At 32.7% G+C, this 13,391-nt stretch overlaps 3 protein-coding genes across 6 annotated transcripts; 1 reads left to right on the top strand and 2 right to left on the bottom strand.

Annotated features, from left to right (window-relative positions):
• Positions 1 to 859: 859 nt before the first annotated feature.
• Positions 860 to 6,598, bottom strand: Rilpl (Rab interacting lysosomal protein like). Of its 3 annotated transcripts, none has more exons than XM_066390153.1 (9): positions 6,333 to 6,598; positions 5,444 to 5,624; positions 5,135 to 5,386; positions 4,880 to 5,077; positions 4,639 to 4,814; positions 4,447 to 4,566; positions 4,194 to 4,292; positions 1,608 to 3,934; positions 860 to 1,447 (listed from the first exon to the last, which is right to left on the bottom strand). In XM_066390153.1, exons 1-8 carry the CDS (start codon positions 6,464 to 6,466, stop codon positions 3,823 to 3,825), a joined length of 1,272 nt encoding a protein of 423 aa, XP_066246250.1. In that variant the 5' UTR covers positions 6,467 to 6,598; the 3' UTR covers positions 860 to 1,447; positions 1,608 to 3,822. The 3 variants fall into 3 exon arrangements, with proteins under 3 accessions (XP_066246250.1, XP_066246251.1, XP_066246252.1); XM_066390154.1 differs by having other exon boundaries at positions 4,447 to 4,497; XM_066390155.1 differs by lacking the exon at positions 4,447 to 4,566 and having other exon boundaries at positions 6,333 to 6,596.
• Positions 6,599 to 7,044: 446 nt separating this feature from the next.
• tos (Exonuclease tos) lies at positions 7,045 to 9,710 on the bottom strand. Of its 2 annotated transcripts, XM_066390683.1 has the most exons (6): positions 9,556 to 9,710; positions 9,325 to 9,497; positions 8,349 to 8,946; positions 8,012 to 8,296; positions 7,303 to 7,956; positions 7,045 to 7,245 (listed from the first exon to the last, which is right to left on the bottom strand). In XM_066390683.1, the coding sequence occupies exons 2-6, from the start codon at positions 9,483 to 9,485 to the stop codon at positions 7,126 to 7,128; spliced, it is 1,818 nt and encodes a 605-aa protein (XP_066246780.1). In that variant the 5' UTR covers positions 9,486 to 9,497; positions 9,556 to 9,710; the 3' UTR covers positions 7,045 to 7,125. The 2 variants fall into 2 exon arrangements, with proteins under 2 accessions (XP_066246780.1, XP_066246781.1); XM_066390684.1 differs by lacking the exon at positions 9,556 to 9,710 and having other exon boundaries at positions 9,325 to 9,519.
• A 137-nt stretch (positions 9,711 to 9,847) lies between these two features.
• On the top strand, positions 9,848 to 12,956 carry Gnptab (N-acetylglucosamine-1-phosphate transferase subunits alpha and beta). Its single transcript, XM_066390227.1, has 10 exons — positions 9,848 to 10,203; positions 10,428 to 10,609; positions 10,663 to 10,842; positions 11,104 to 11,332; positions 11,375 to 11,677; positions 11,733 to 11,857; positions 11,916 to 12,095; positions 12,154 to 12,322; positions 12,376 to 12,569; positions 12,623 to 12,956. The coding sequence occupies exons 1-10, from the start codon at positions 10,096 to 10,098 to the stop codon at positions 12,924 to 12,926; spliced, it is 1,974 nt and encodes a 657-aa protein (XP_066246324.1). The 5' UTR covers positions 9,848 to 10,095; the 3' UTR covers positions 12,927 to 12,956.
• Positions 12,957 to 13,391: the final 435 nt, after the last annotated feature.

Genomic DNA, 13,391 nt, shown 5'->3' with positions numbered 1-13,391 from the left:
TATTCCATTGATTAAATTAAATTGTTCGTCGTCATCTTTTCTATCTGCAGATGAACCGTTTTGAAAAAATAAAAGGGGTGTAAGCCAAATACAATTATCGCTCTGTATCGTATCGCCTCATCAAACAAGACAATGTACTTTCTTGTATTTATAAAAATCTCAGTTTGAAGATATTTTTCTTTGTATTTATGAGTTGCAATCAAGACCGGTCTTAGCAAGTCTGGCGCCCTGAGCGAAATTTTTAATAACAGCCCACCTACCAAAGAATAAATATTCTTTCATATCGTCATAGGGTACCCTGTATATATAGCAAAAGCCTCGTTATCGAGCTATTAAGATCTCATTGCCGCTTTCCAGCATAAAAAGGATTGTCCAATTCAGGATAAAGACATTCAATAAATATCATCAATAAAAAGTAAATACGTTGACTAAACCACTGTCTGGATTAGCTGGTACATGATGGAATAACTAAATAATAGTAAAGTCAAAGTAAATGTAAGAAGAGTGGGTGAACAGAAAATCAAAAAAGACATTTCTCTCGCTTCACGAATACTTAACTTTGGTTCAACAGTCTATATAAAATCAACGCAAAATGGAACTTGCAATTTAAAAAGGGTACACGGATTTAAGAATTTTTCATTTATAGGAGCTCTAAAAACTCCTGTAGAATTTTTAGAGGAATAACAAGCACCTTTTATATAAGACATAAACTTCAACACTCCATATTTCGGAGATATAACGATTCCGGAAGTATCTTTATAAAAACTTTTTAATTTGAGTGCAAATTTGTATTTTACTCGAATTTGTAGAGGACTACTAAGGGGAAATGGGCTAAAAATTATAAATAAAACTATGTTAGTAATTTCTAATGATATTTTATTAATACACTGTACAATGATATCACAACATTACAACTTCGATTTAATTTAATAAGTAGATACCTCCATGGATTCATGTGAGAATATGTATGTAAGGTACCTGCCTACTCGTAGACTGTAGACTATCAATTATACTATAAAGGTACAATATATCACCTATCAGTAACTCGATATTTTATCATAAATGCTTATATATGTAGGTACAATTAAATTTTAAATAATTCTCCAAGCATGCTATATAAAGTAGAAACAATAATTGAAGCGTATACTTCTATGCATACTATAATAGCTGACGTTCATTTTCCATTATTTGCTAGATGGCGACTTCATGCTGACAAATAGAATATCTAAATGTAACTTTTTTGCAAAAGCTGAAAGCTTTGAGTTATAATAATTTAAAAACGAACTAGAGAGACAAATTCTAGGGAACTATAATAGGCCATTTCAGTGACAGTCGCATACGTATACTTGTCTAGCCGCGTTGAATCGGCAGTCATTTTGGTCCACCCCGGGATGACCTGCGCCTATACACTGCTGATTACACCCTGCTGTAGTGCTACAGATTACAGCTGAAAGTGAAATTAACAAGAAAAAATACTTATTATAAATACTATTTATACGATATTTTTTTTATAAAGAATGGATATATCGCATTTTTGGATATTTGGGATAATTTTCAAAATGAAATTTATTAATAATTCTGTGGACTTATTCGAACAAAATACTTACTGAGTGCTTCACTGCTGCTAATCAGAAGTGTGGCCAAAACCAACAAGTAAATCGTCACTGTTGAATATTTAGCCATTACTGAAGGGAAATATAACTAAAAAATCAGTATGGTGTTTCAGAAACGAATCACAGTAATGAGGAAGTCGCATTTAATTATATTGGACCGACCTGCGGTAGAATATCCGTTATGGTTCCGGATAATTAATTGTCTATTGCTTCTACTCAAGGTAAAGGTAATATCCCTGAGCGATTTTGTACATTTTGGAGTTAGTGGTGAAATTGATTTTAATTGGAAAGAGGAAACGGAAGTGGATACAAAAATCGCTCAAATCGAAAATTATTAAACTATAATGTATAGTGATGCGTAAAATAAATGAAACACTAGGAATTTTTTTATGGCAAGTATAAGTGATGACACTACTTTATTATTCGATCATTTTTGGCACAGTCTGTGTATTCTGCCACTTAAAACTTGTTCAATGCTAATTAGTTCTGGTCACAGATGAAATTAATACATACATAACTAAGGAGTTATTAAAAAACAATCTTGCTATAGGTGGCGAACAGTAAATATGGAGCATTTTAAACCGTTTATTATTTACCATCAACCATCTGGCGAATAAAAAGTAGCTGATACTGGAGGTTTTTTTAATGATCACTATTTATAAAATAGCATACGCGTATGAGGAAATTCCTCAGCTTAAAATAAAGAACAGAGGTACCAGAGCGACAACATCAATTTGGCACCATTATCCTTGACTGAAAGTCTGAAGGCAGCGAATAATAAATAAATATAATGCAAACGAGTATTAAATAAAAATTATAAAAAGGATCTAAGCGCAATTAGTACCTTATCAAGAGAAAATTGTTCCCATTTTGATAATAACGTCGATATTAGTTTCGACGTGTACCTTGCACATACATTAAAGTATAAAAAAAATGTGTTTACACAGGTTTTTTTTTATCATAAGTCATAGAGTTCTTAATGAGCCATGGAAGACACAGTTATAGACGAAATTACTGAACACGTATAGTTATTATTTATGTCTAACAAAAATCACTTTCGGCGTGTGTAAATACGCCTGCTTTATGGGTAGCCTTTCTCTAACTAAATATTGTTTATTAGACAATCATTAATGCTAAATAGTATGCAAGCCAGTAAGTAGTGTCAGTTGGAAAACACCACCTGAACCACTAACATAAATAATAATCTATTAAAGAACTTTAGCTATGGCTCATGTTAAAAAAACACACTGTACATAATTTTGTCTTTCTAACAGACCTACTTACATTCTCACTAAAAGATACTATTTGACTAGAATCTTTATTACAATACATATTCTAAAAGCCAATGCTCTTCTAACATTTATAATATGTTACTATAACAAAATATGGCGAAAGGAAATGATTATTCATGAAATTGTCACCAACTCGATCTAAAAGCGGCCAAGTATACTAGAAATTGTCAACTCCATAAAACATAAAATTAATCATAATGAAATTCCTTAATTTGTTGAAATCATCGGTCTAAATATCACATAGAGTCACCATAATCTCTTATATGTTAGCAATATTTTTTTTTACTACTAACTTTAAAAGACCTAATTATAGAGTGTGTTAAATGACTATGAAATACGTTTTCTCGCTTTTTTTCTAAAAAATTTGAATAACAGTACGATCTGTCTCATTAATTACCTAGCGAGCTAATTGGTCATCATCATCCCCATTGTTGTTTTATTTATGGTTGCTTGGGAGATAAATGTCAGACCAAATGTCACCGTTATGTTGTGACTCGTTTAACGAGTTGTTTTTTCAAGTTTTGAATTAGATTTATGTCTAATTTGGATAAGTTTATTGTAATTTTATACAACGAAAGTAAGTTTACTAGTAGAAAAATCATACACGACGATTGTGAAATACTTGACCCGAACATTTCAGATATACATTTTAATAATGTATTTCACCACCTTGGTGTATAATATACTATTATCTACCTATTAAAAACTGTAAAATAAAGAATACGTAAGAAAAATTACAATACTCATTGTGAGGATAAGTTGACGTATTATGGGAGATGATCTTTTAACGTAAGTAAATCCTGTTCGTGGATAAACAAACACATTTCTCTTTATTCTTGACTTAAAAGAGAGTATAAAACTGACCAGTATTGAAACTGACGTCGAGAGAGAAAAACTGGTATACGTAGCAAAAAGATTTAGTATTGTACCGGGTCGCTAGTCGATGATAGAGCCATCTTCGAGAGGGTGGATAAGCTACGCTTAGGAAAACTAGGACCGCCGCCGCTCTCGGAAAATATCTTCCGAAAACTGGAAAATAATTTCACATTGCAAATTATGACATTATCCTAACGACTATAAAAGTAACTTCAAGGCCAATAAATCAATGTCCTGGTAACTTCGCTACATACATTACTTTCATAAAAATAGAGACATGGGTCAATATTAACTTTTTAAAACACAATCTTGATATATTGGCACTAAAGCCAACCTAACTTTTTCAATAATTTTTGACAGTAATAGGTACTGATATATGATTATAAATTAAAACAATGACGTTTCAACTTACAACTTTCTTATTCCCGACTCAGATGAAGACTTTTTCCACGGTGCATCGTCCGGCTCGTAAGGTAAAGGACCTTGGACTGGTGCTTCTTCATCCATAGGACTAACAAAACGGTTTTTGTTGTTAAATAATTATTTTCAAATGAGTACAGTTACTTGCAGAGTGTACTCTATGGGTTGGAGTCTTTAGGTCAAACCAATATGTCAGACAACAATAGAATACCTCCGCAATTTTAATTCATATCAATAAAACTTACTAAGGGTCAGCCTCCTCGGCTGGTGAAGGTTGTTTACTAGAAGTAGCACTGCTAAAATTTGACGAACTGAGGAGGCTATCACATGCACTTGACCCAAAATTAAAAAGCTTATTTCTAAATCTAGAAATTGCAACAAAAAGCATCTACGAATAAGCTACTTAAAAAAATATGTTATAATGATATGTTACTTACGTATCAACCTTCTTTTTCGGTCTGAAAGTATCCAATTCGTCTTCTAAATCACTTACTCGCGCTTTAAGCTCATTCCTCTCGTGTAATATATCCTTCAATTCTTGCGTAGTGAATCGAGGCCTATTCGGATCGTCCAAATCGTACACAGCCTTATTGGCAGGAAATGGAATATCACACTTTAAAATATCATATGGTTTTAGGGAACTAATATTACATTTAAAATTTACAAATCTTAACTTACCATTATCAGATCTTCATTTTCCTTTTGAGCCAAACCTAAGCGTTGCCTGAGAGCATTAATATCCCTTTGCTGATCCTGCATTTGCACCAAAAAATCGGCCCTCTCATCGCAAAGAGTTCGCACCTGGCTTTGCATGGATTTATGCTTTCTGCGTAACTCTTTACTAGTCGTTGTCAGTCTGTCTATTTGCGATTTTAGCTGAAAATACTTAAAATGTATACATCCCCTTCAAATGTTTATCATGACGTGATGTACATTGTCAACGTCTAAGCACTTCTCTTGTATTACTCTTTCTTTTTCCCTAATCTCGTCTCTCTGCTTCTCTAAGCTGTCTTTCAGGCGTTGCAGCATTTCCGCGTCATTGAGACAGTCTGTAGATGTAGTTGGAGAATAATTATTTGGATTCTGGTCTTTTATTAATTTTCTATTTTCTTCTTGCAATTTTGACACCACGGTTACAAGCTCTTTAGTTTCAGAACGCCACTGTTCTTCAATAACTTCTAGCTCCTGTTAATTAGGAAAGTTATTTTACAGGAAATTCATATAAAGAAGAGCAAGAAAAACCTTTTCGAATTTCTGCCGATATTCCGCTTTTTCCAACTTGTCATTTTCAAGTTGAGAGATTTTAAGTTGTAGCTCGTTTAATACCGTATTTTCCCGTTCATTTCTAGTAGCTAGGCTTTCCAGTAGTTCGAGAGCGTTAATCACTTTTGGCATTAGGGAGGTAACAGCATCAGCGCCATATCTTAAATGACAGTCTCTCTAAGACAAGTTTTAGAGGTACACTTATAATTGACAGTTTTATACACTTTATTGATAGAGCCACTTTACTATTTCATAAGATTTTTTTATAATATTGCAAAATACAAAATAAGAGCTTTAAAGGCTTTTAAGCAAGAATATTAAACAATATTTTTTATTGCTAGTTTTTTCTTGTAAGTGTTTGCAATTTTCATTATTTTAACTTCTACTGACTTCTACCTCTTAACAACTTTGTACTTAAACTTGAACTTTTAGTTTAAATTTCAATTGTAATTTGTAACTATTTAACCTTTAAAATTTGAATAAAAAAGGAAGTTTATGTTTAACAGCAAAAACATGCTTGATTTAGAGAAGAATGACACTGTGAAAACAGATCTAAAAATGACGTGTGGATCTGAGTATCTTACAAACCATGCAGCACAGGCTTGTCTCTTTTGTAGACTTTAGCAAATTTCACCTAGATACATTTAGAAACATAACACGTGGTTTAGTATTTAAGGGTTGTGAGAAAATGTAAGGACAAGAATTTATCATAAAGCCAGAGCCTTGTTACTCCCATCCCTATGGATGAAACCTCCATTGGAAATTAACACAAAGATAAATTTAAGTGCATACTTATTTCTAAGCATTCGAAAAGTAACAGATCTTTTTAACTGTACAAAAATATGTAAAATTCCAATAGTTTACTGACCTGTCGATAATTTTTTCACATTCTTTTCCGATTTCAGACGCGATATCATACACGTCCACGACTGTGACATCTCCTGAAAGATCACTAGTTTCTTCCATTTTATAATATTGAGGGTTGTTTCTTATTCGAGGCATTAAAATAATTCAATTTCCACCCTAAAATTAACAATACATTTCTAATTACAAATTCACTTTAAAAATACTTTCACGTTGTTTTTATTTCCATTATTGATTTTGGACAAGTCACGTCAACGTCAATGTCGTGTGTCTCACTTTCTTGATATGTTTTTACAAGCCCGAACGATTGACCAGCAGCGCCGAGCTAATTTTTCCCTGAAGAGTAGAAAGTTAATTACATAAAGCAATATTAAAACTTACATTTTGAAGAAATATCCATTAGCTTTATAATTAGTTTAGCACTATACGTTTTTTTTACAAATTCACCATAACACTCAAAGATTCGCCAACAAAATAAATATAACAAATAAGAAAACACTAGGAATCCCCAGAAACATATCAAGCTTTGAAAGGTAGTTAGGTCTGTCTGCCATCACTCCGTTTTCTTTGGCAGGTAGTATGAATTAAAACTTAAGATGATCAGGAGATAATTGGTTTCTGAGTATCTTTTGATAATAAACCCGTTGCCAATTTATAACTTATTTTAATATAATTTTAAAAAAAGTAAAAATCACAAGACACACTGCATATAGAACAGACATGTAACTGGACACAAATACGAATTAATGGCAATTCAAGTAAATCAGATAACATCACAAAATATCATTGTTTGAATATCAGTCTGCTTTTCTGAGATTAGCAAAAAAGCTATGAAGTGTCTTTTGGGTAATGGATGTTTTTTTCAATCCTACTCTCCTACAAGGTTCCAATTTTATTCTTTTACTATTGCGCTGATCCTAGAAATATTCCTAAATAAACCCAAACCTTTAATCATAGTACAATTAAAAGCTTACAGTAAAATCCCCCTCAGAGCCATTATTAACTAAAAGAGCTCTTCCGATTGCAGTTTGCCGCTCACAACTTGATACTTTTACAGCAATTTCATTGGTGTTTTCACAGGATTTCAATATGGTTTCATCGCTTGATGGTTTTATTACTTGGACTGAATCGACGGTTTTAAAAGATTCTTCCACTAACGCCACCTTTTCCTTGCCTGTATTTGAATTGTTTTCACTTTCAGAGTCGTTTTTTGACTCTATCGTTTCTGATTTGATTGAAGTTTCTGAGCAGAAGTATCTACTTTTAACGACGTCGTTTCCGTAATAGAAAGTTTTAGGAAATTTACTAATTCTCTTCCTCTTCAAAAACGGGCTTTTGTATATTACAGGGGTCACAGTATTAGGTTTTGATTCTTCTTCTGGGTCAATATGTTCTACAAATGCTTTTTCTTGGATTTTAACTCTGCTGCCAGTAGCATATTTTAATAAATCCTCATTAATGTAAGTCTCCTCCTCTATTGTCTGCATCTTTGCTGCATCCTCAATGGACTGGGTTGTAAGATTTTTCTTTTGCAAAAACTCCTGAAGCCTCGATTTTTGTACTGCTTTGTTAGTTTTTGATGATATTCTTGTTTTGCAAAACCCTGCCCAAATGCTATATTGAGAGAGCTGTAAAGTAAGGATATATTTGCTGGATGTTAACCTATTATTTTAAAGTACGCACATCCGAAGGAACCCAGTCGTTAAACTGCTCAAAATTATAGGGATTTAAATTGCCAATTGCTACTTGGTAGGCTTTTTCATTATCAAATTTTTCACCGGCGTTAACCAGATATTCTGGATTAGTGCTTGTTATTTCCGGATCGATAAGGTGTACTAATTTATTTTTATAAGGATCAAATACCACTTGATGAAGAAATGTAGCGTTTGCAATGAGTACACTTCTTTTGTATTCATCCGTGATTTCTAGATGTTTCATGTTGAGGTACCTAGGAATTCTGTCAAGAAACTGCAAAGAATTTACTTAATTTTTCACAAAATTTAAGCATGCAGAAACTTACTATTTCAGGATTATTTTCTGCCGTTAATTTAATGAACTTCTCAGCTTTCTTTAGACCAATACCATTAAGACTGCTAACATAATCACAGCCGGATAATATACACATAAACCTAAATTTATCAAAAGTGAACTGATCTGGTCTCATTTTCATTGCGGTACTTATTTTCTCTGATTCCACCAGGCGTCCAGAGCCTGCCAAGTCTAATTTATACAAAACTTTCTTGCATCCAAATAATACTAGGTCAGAGTCTTCAGTTATAACGCATTCAGCCACACCTTTCATGTTGAAAAAAGCCATTTGAGCATCAGACTCATAAGGTGCTACTATGCAATCAACGTTTAGTTTTTGACATGCTCGGATTAGATTATGGGCCATTTTTGGGGTAATATCAATGCATTGTTTTAAATATGTTCTGGCTTCTTCGAGCTTACCCAAACTGAGCAGTTGAGCTGCTCTATGTTTAGCATTTTTCCGAGACTCACGACGTTTGGCTTCAGTTTCCGCTTTGGCTGGAAGGTTTCTTCCATCAAATACCATTATTGGATGAATCTCATATGAGTGGAGCATTTTTACATATTTCATGCAATAGTCCACATACCTAAATACATATATTATGTGTTAAATGTTTGAGGGTTGTATTATAAGAATGTAAAATGACTCTATCCATGCCCATGTTTAAGAAGAAAATAGAACATTAAAACCTTTAAGTGCTAAATTATTCCATTGCCAGCATTTAAAAATTGAAATTTAACAGGAGAAAAGATGTGACACAGTATCTGCCATTCAAGGTGCATTTATTCATTTATATAAATATTTAATATGCATAGATTTAAGTACATCATACCAGGCAATGGGTAAAAACTTGTTTTACAAAAGAAAAAGGTTGTCTTTAAGACTGTTCCAAATTCTATATTATGTAACTTCATTTTAGTACATAGTAATGCTAGTGCAATAGTTTGAATAAGACCAAACTTACAAAGTACTGTCTTCACCTCTTGCCAGTTGTTCAGCACAAGCATTGACTCCCTTATGTAACAAACAATAGGAGTCAATTGCTACTGTACCCCCTCGAAATTCTGAAATGTGACATTGCCTGGTAGCTTGTGCTAAATAAGGCAAAAGGCCTGTTATGCCCATGGTCAGTTATTACTTATGACATGAGGTGAGATTTAAATTTGAGTATTTGCTGATATTATCCTCAGCTTACCTACAACAAACATGACACTACACATAGAACACATTTTTAAATTACATGGATTGTTTATGCCTTTACCATTAAGATGATTATTAGATTTATTTTAAAATAGATAAAAATTCCCTCCAATAATTATTAAATTGTTGTGAACCGGCAGCGTCATCCCTGAAATAAACTGAAATTAAAAATAAACACTACTCCGATTTTGCAAAAAAACATCGTTGCTGGAAACAACATTGCTATTTCACGTTGGTCAAACAAAGACAGATAAAACTTGGTTTACGATTGATCTGTTACTGTCATTGTCGATTACATAAAAAAAAGTAAACACAAACAAATCATCTTGACCTTGCCATTTTAGTTATTTTCAATTTTATTGATAATACTACATTAATAATCCATTTCAAATCTGGTATATCTGCAAAGCAAGCAATACGGGCATAGTTTAGTAAATAATGATAAGAGCTAATTGGTTTAACCAAGCACCTGGTCGTAGTGAAACGTGGAAATATGCCGCATACTTAGGGGTACAAAAAGTGATTTTTTTTGGAAATGGTTAGAGTAGCCAGGATTTTTAAAATCTGCAATGGAAGCCTTTTAATAATATTTTGTTTGGTAGCTTTAATACCCATTTTATATTTATTTATGAGCTACAAAGAGGTAAGCATGATGTAAAATATTGATAAGTCCCAGACACCATTAAGTTTGAACACTACCTAATCAAATTGAAAGCATACTTGAACCACTTACACATTTAGATTGAATTTCGCGGCTATATCAAGTCCCTTCAAATAGACATATTTCTATTTATATAAAAATATGCAGAATGTTCACTAATTCTCATAATGTAAATCATGTCTAATGTCCCATGTAATACTTTTCAGTTAAATTTCACAAGCAAAACATCTTGTACATATACCGAACCAATAGATGTTGTTTATACCTGGGTTAATGGCTCCGACCCCTTATTTATTAAAAACCTAAATCATTACTTAAGCAAAAATGAGAATATTGATGCTTCAAGACAAAGGTATGAAGATAAGAATGAGTTAAGGTTCTCCTTGAGGTCTGTATTGTTACTGTATAAAAATTTAATTTTTGAATAGAATGAGTTTTTAGGTCATTGGAAAAGTTTGCTCCGTGGATTAATCATGTTTATTTGGTAACAAATGGTCAAATACCTTATTGGTTGAACTTGGATTATGAAAAAATTACTGTGATTACTCATAGTATGATTTTCAGAGATCAAAGTAACTTGCCTACTTTTTCTAGTCCCGCAATTGAAAGCAATTTGCATAGGTAAATGTGGTCATTAAGAAATCATTCTGGCCATTGGTGGACAAAATATTTCTTATTCTGAGACAGTGTTCCGAACTCTTCCTGTGGAAGAAAGAGGAGAAGGGTGGATACATAAAAAATTTAAAAACTAGAACATTTTCTTAGAAAATTTGGATGTATATTTCTTTCTATCTTAATTTAATGCACACATTTATGGCCTTACTATAGTATAACATAAAATAATAAAAAATCTCATTACTCAATCAATCTTTAATTTTGCAGAATACCAGGCCTCTCTAAACGTTTCATTTATTTCAATGACGATATATTTTTGGGACAATCCTTATATCTGGAAGATTTTTTTAGTGAAAGCAAAGGATATCTAGTATTTTTAGCCTATACCTTACCGAATTGCGCTTCTGACTGTCCTTGGCTTTATGTAGGAGATGGACAGTGTGATTTAGCTTGCAATAATGAGAGGTGTCAATTTGATGGGGAAGATTGCAGAGAGGTTCGTTCTTTACTAGTCCCTTCGTGTAAAAACAAACATCAGAAATTTCAGAATCAAGGTGGAAAGATTGTCAACGCAGATGATATAAATTCAGAGAAGCCCACTGAATCTTACAACAACCAATTAAACAATGAACTGGATAGTCTTAAGAAGAGTGTTCATGATTTCTTGTCACATAATAATCAGTCAATTGAAATTCATAATGGCAGTCATGCTAATCGATCTAAAAGGGAGATACATATTGAATCTAAAAGAGTTTACATATCTAGATTGGTGAAGGAGCATAATAAGAGGGTGATGAGGAAAAACAAAGTCTCGCAGAGGAAAAGGAGGGATTTATTAAAGGTAATATGGTAGTCAATAAAATAATTATTTCATTGGGCGCATTTTCTGGGTTAAGCGAAACACATTGAAGAACATAGATGGGTTCTTGGAATCGCTAGAATACACACAAAAGACGTTTAATAAAAAATATGGTTTCAAGCAACGATATGTGCCTGCACATGCTCCTATATTTATAGACAGGTAGCTACATTCATAATTAAACAATTATTTTTGTGTATGTATTTACGTAATGTTTAAGGGACATAATGCAAGGCCTGGAAAACACTTTTGCGACTGAATTTGAATTGACTGAGAGAAATAGGTTTAGGCATAACGATGATATGCAATTTGGTTTTAGTTACTATTATCATCTTATGTCGGAGACTGTTGAAAAACCAATTGAGGCTATTTTTGACAAGTTTGACACTGATAATTCTGGGTCTGTTTACTTGATATATAATGTATTAGGGAGCTTGTTGATGCTACGTCTCTTGCAGCACATGGTCAGACAGAGAAATTCGGAATATATTAACAAAAATGTATGAACTTCCCCTTAGTTTTGACATTGTGGATCATTTTGAAGGAATTTTGTTGAACTGTAGTGAATTTATAAATTTCCCGCCCGTTGTAGCTCCACCCTATGAAAGATACATAGACTCAAGACTGGTACATGTCAAATTCGATTTTCGACTTTACCTACTAAATGACAATTATTTTAGCCCACCATAAGCAAATACATGGTCATACGTTGCCCTCATTTAAGCAAATTTTTAAAGAAAAAGTTCGGTCGCGTTCCCAAATACAAATTCAACATTGTAAAAGATGCGGAAAAAACTTCTGCTACGTTTAAAATGTTGGTTTCGAACGTAACTAATGTTGTTTTGAATCTCGACGAAATTAGAAGCCACACGAGGTATGTAGTTAACCGGTGAGTTTACAAAAATTTAATGATTCTTTGAAATTTAGGAAATTTATCTGTCTAAACGACAACTTGGACGAGGCTAAGCAAGACGATAACGATTTAATCAGAGCCATTTTATACGACTTTTATCTGGCTTTGTTGCCTCATACCAGTAAATTTGAGCTTCCAGAATACTCCCGCAACAGGTTTTTGCATATGAACGAATTGCAAGAGTGGAGAAGCCGCCATTTTATCGTTAAAATAGTTTTATTATTAGCCATTGCTTCCTTGATTGTGATAACTTTCTTTAATTTTTTTAAGAAATGGTGTTGTGCTTTGTTTAACGAATTATTTATTTATTGTTATTAATATTGTTAATAAAGATTTGTTTTGACATTATTTGGGAGCTTTGAAGAAAATGTTCTAGGATCTTTGCGAAAAAGCATTACGTTGGAAGGGGGAAGTCTGGTGGTAAGATGGAAGAAGCGTTAGGTGTTCCATCTATTAGCGTTTCTTTCCTCTCGCAGTTACAGGAACAGTCAAACTATAACTTATCTTTTTAAAAATATATTTTTCTGTTTCTAAGACATTTATAGCAATCTTGACTTGAAGATAATAAAATAATTTCCAACATACTATAATATAATAACTTGTCAATTTTAAAACTAATTCCTTCAATTCGAATTCTTTTTGGCAATACGTTGGCAACGATGAGTACAATTATAACAAAGAGGAAGGAAGAAATTGAGACGTGTATTTTTTGCGTGCTTATTGTTTACAAACATCCTTTTATACCTCTTTTAATTAAAAAATGATTATTTTAATCATTTCTTT

Source organism: Euwallacea similis, chromosome 5, assembly GCF_039881205.1.
Source record: "Euwallacea similis isolate ESF13 chromosome 5, ESF131.1, whole genome shotgun sequence".
In the NCBI taxonomy this organism is placed as follows: Eukaryota; Metazoa; Arthropoda; class Insecta; order Coleoptera; family Curculionidae; genus Euwallacea; species Euwallacea similis.
The sequence above is the reverse complement of the archived record's forward strand: the minus strand, read 5'-3'. Positions and strand labels throughout refer to the sequence as shown.

Coding starts and splice junctions, on each gene's coding strand:
- Rilpl (XM_066390153.1), bottom strand. CDS start 6,466: ATGCCTCGAATAAGAAACAACCCTCAATATTATAAAATGGAAGAAACT. Junction 5,625..6,332: donor TGTGAAAAAATTATCGACAG/GTCAGTAAACTA, acceptor CTGTCATTTAAG/ATATGGCGCTGATGCTGTTA. Junction 4,293..4,446: donor GCCGAGGAGGCTGACCCTTA/GTAAGTTTTATT, acceptor CCGTTTTGTTAG/TCCTATGGATGAAGAAGCAC.
- tos (XM_066390683.1), bottom strand. CDS start 9,485: ATGGGCATAACAGGCCTTTTGCCTTATTTAGCACAAGCTACCAGGCAA. Junction 8,947..9,324: donor AGAGGTGAAGACAGTACTTT/GTAAGTTTGGTC, acceptor ATATGTATTTAG/GTATGTGGACTATTGCATGA. Junction 8,297..8,348: donor CAGAAAATAATCCTGAAATA/GTAAGTTTCTGC, acceptor AATTCTTTGCAG/TTTCTTGACAGAATTCCTAG.
- Gnptab (XM_066390227.1), top strand. CDS start 10,096: ATGGTTAGAGTAGCCAGGATTTTTAAAATCTGCAATGGAAGCCTTTTA. Junction 10,204..10,427: donor TATTTATGAGCTACAAAGAG/GTAAGCATGATG, acceptor AATACTTTTCAG/TTAAATTTCACAAGCAAAAC. Junction 10,843..11,103: donor ATTGAAAGCAATTTGCATAG/GTAAATGTGGTC, acceptor TTAATTTTGCAG/AATACCAGGCCTCTCTAAAC.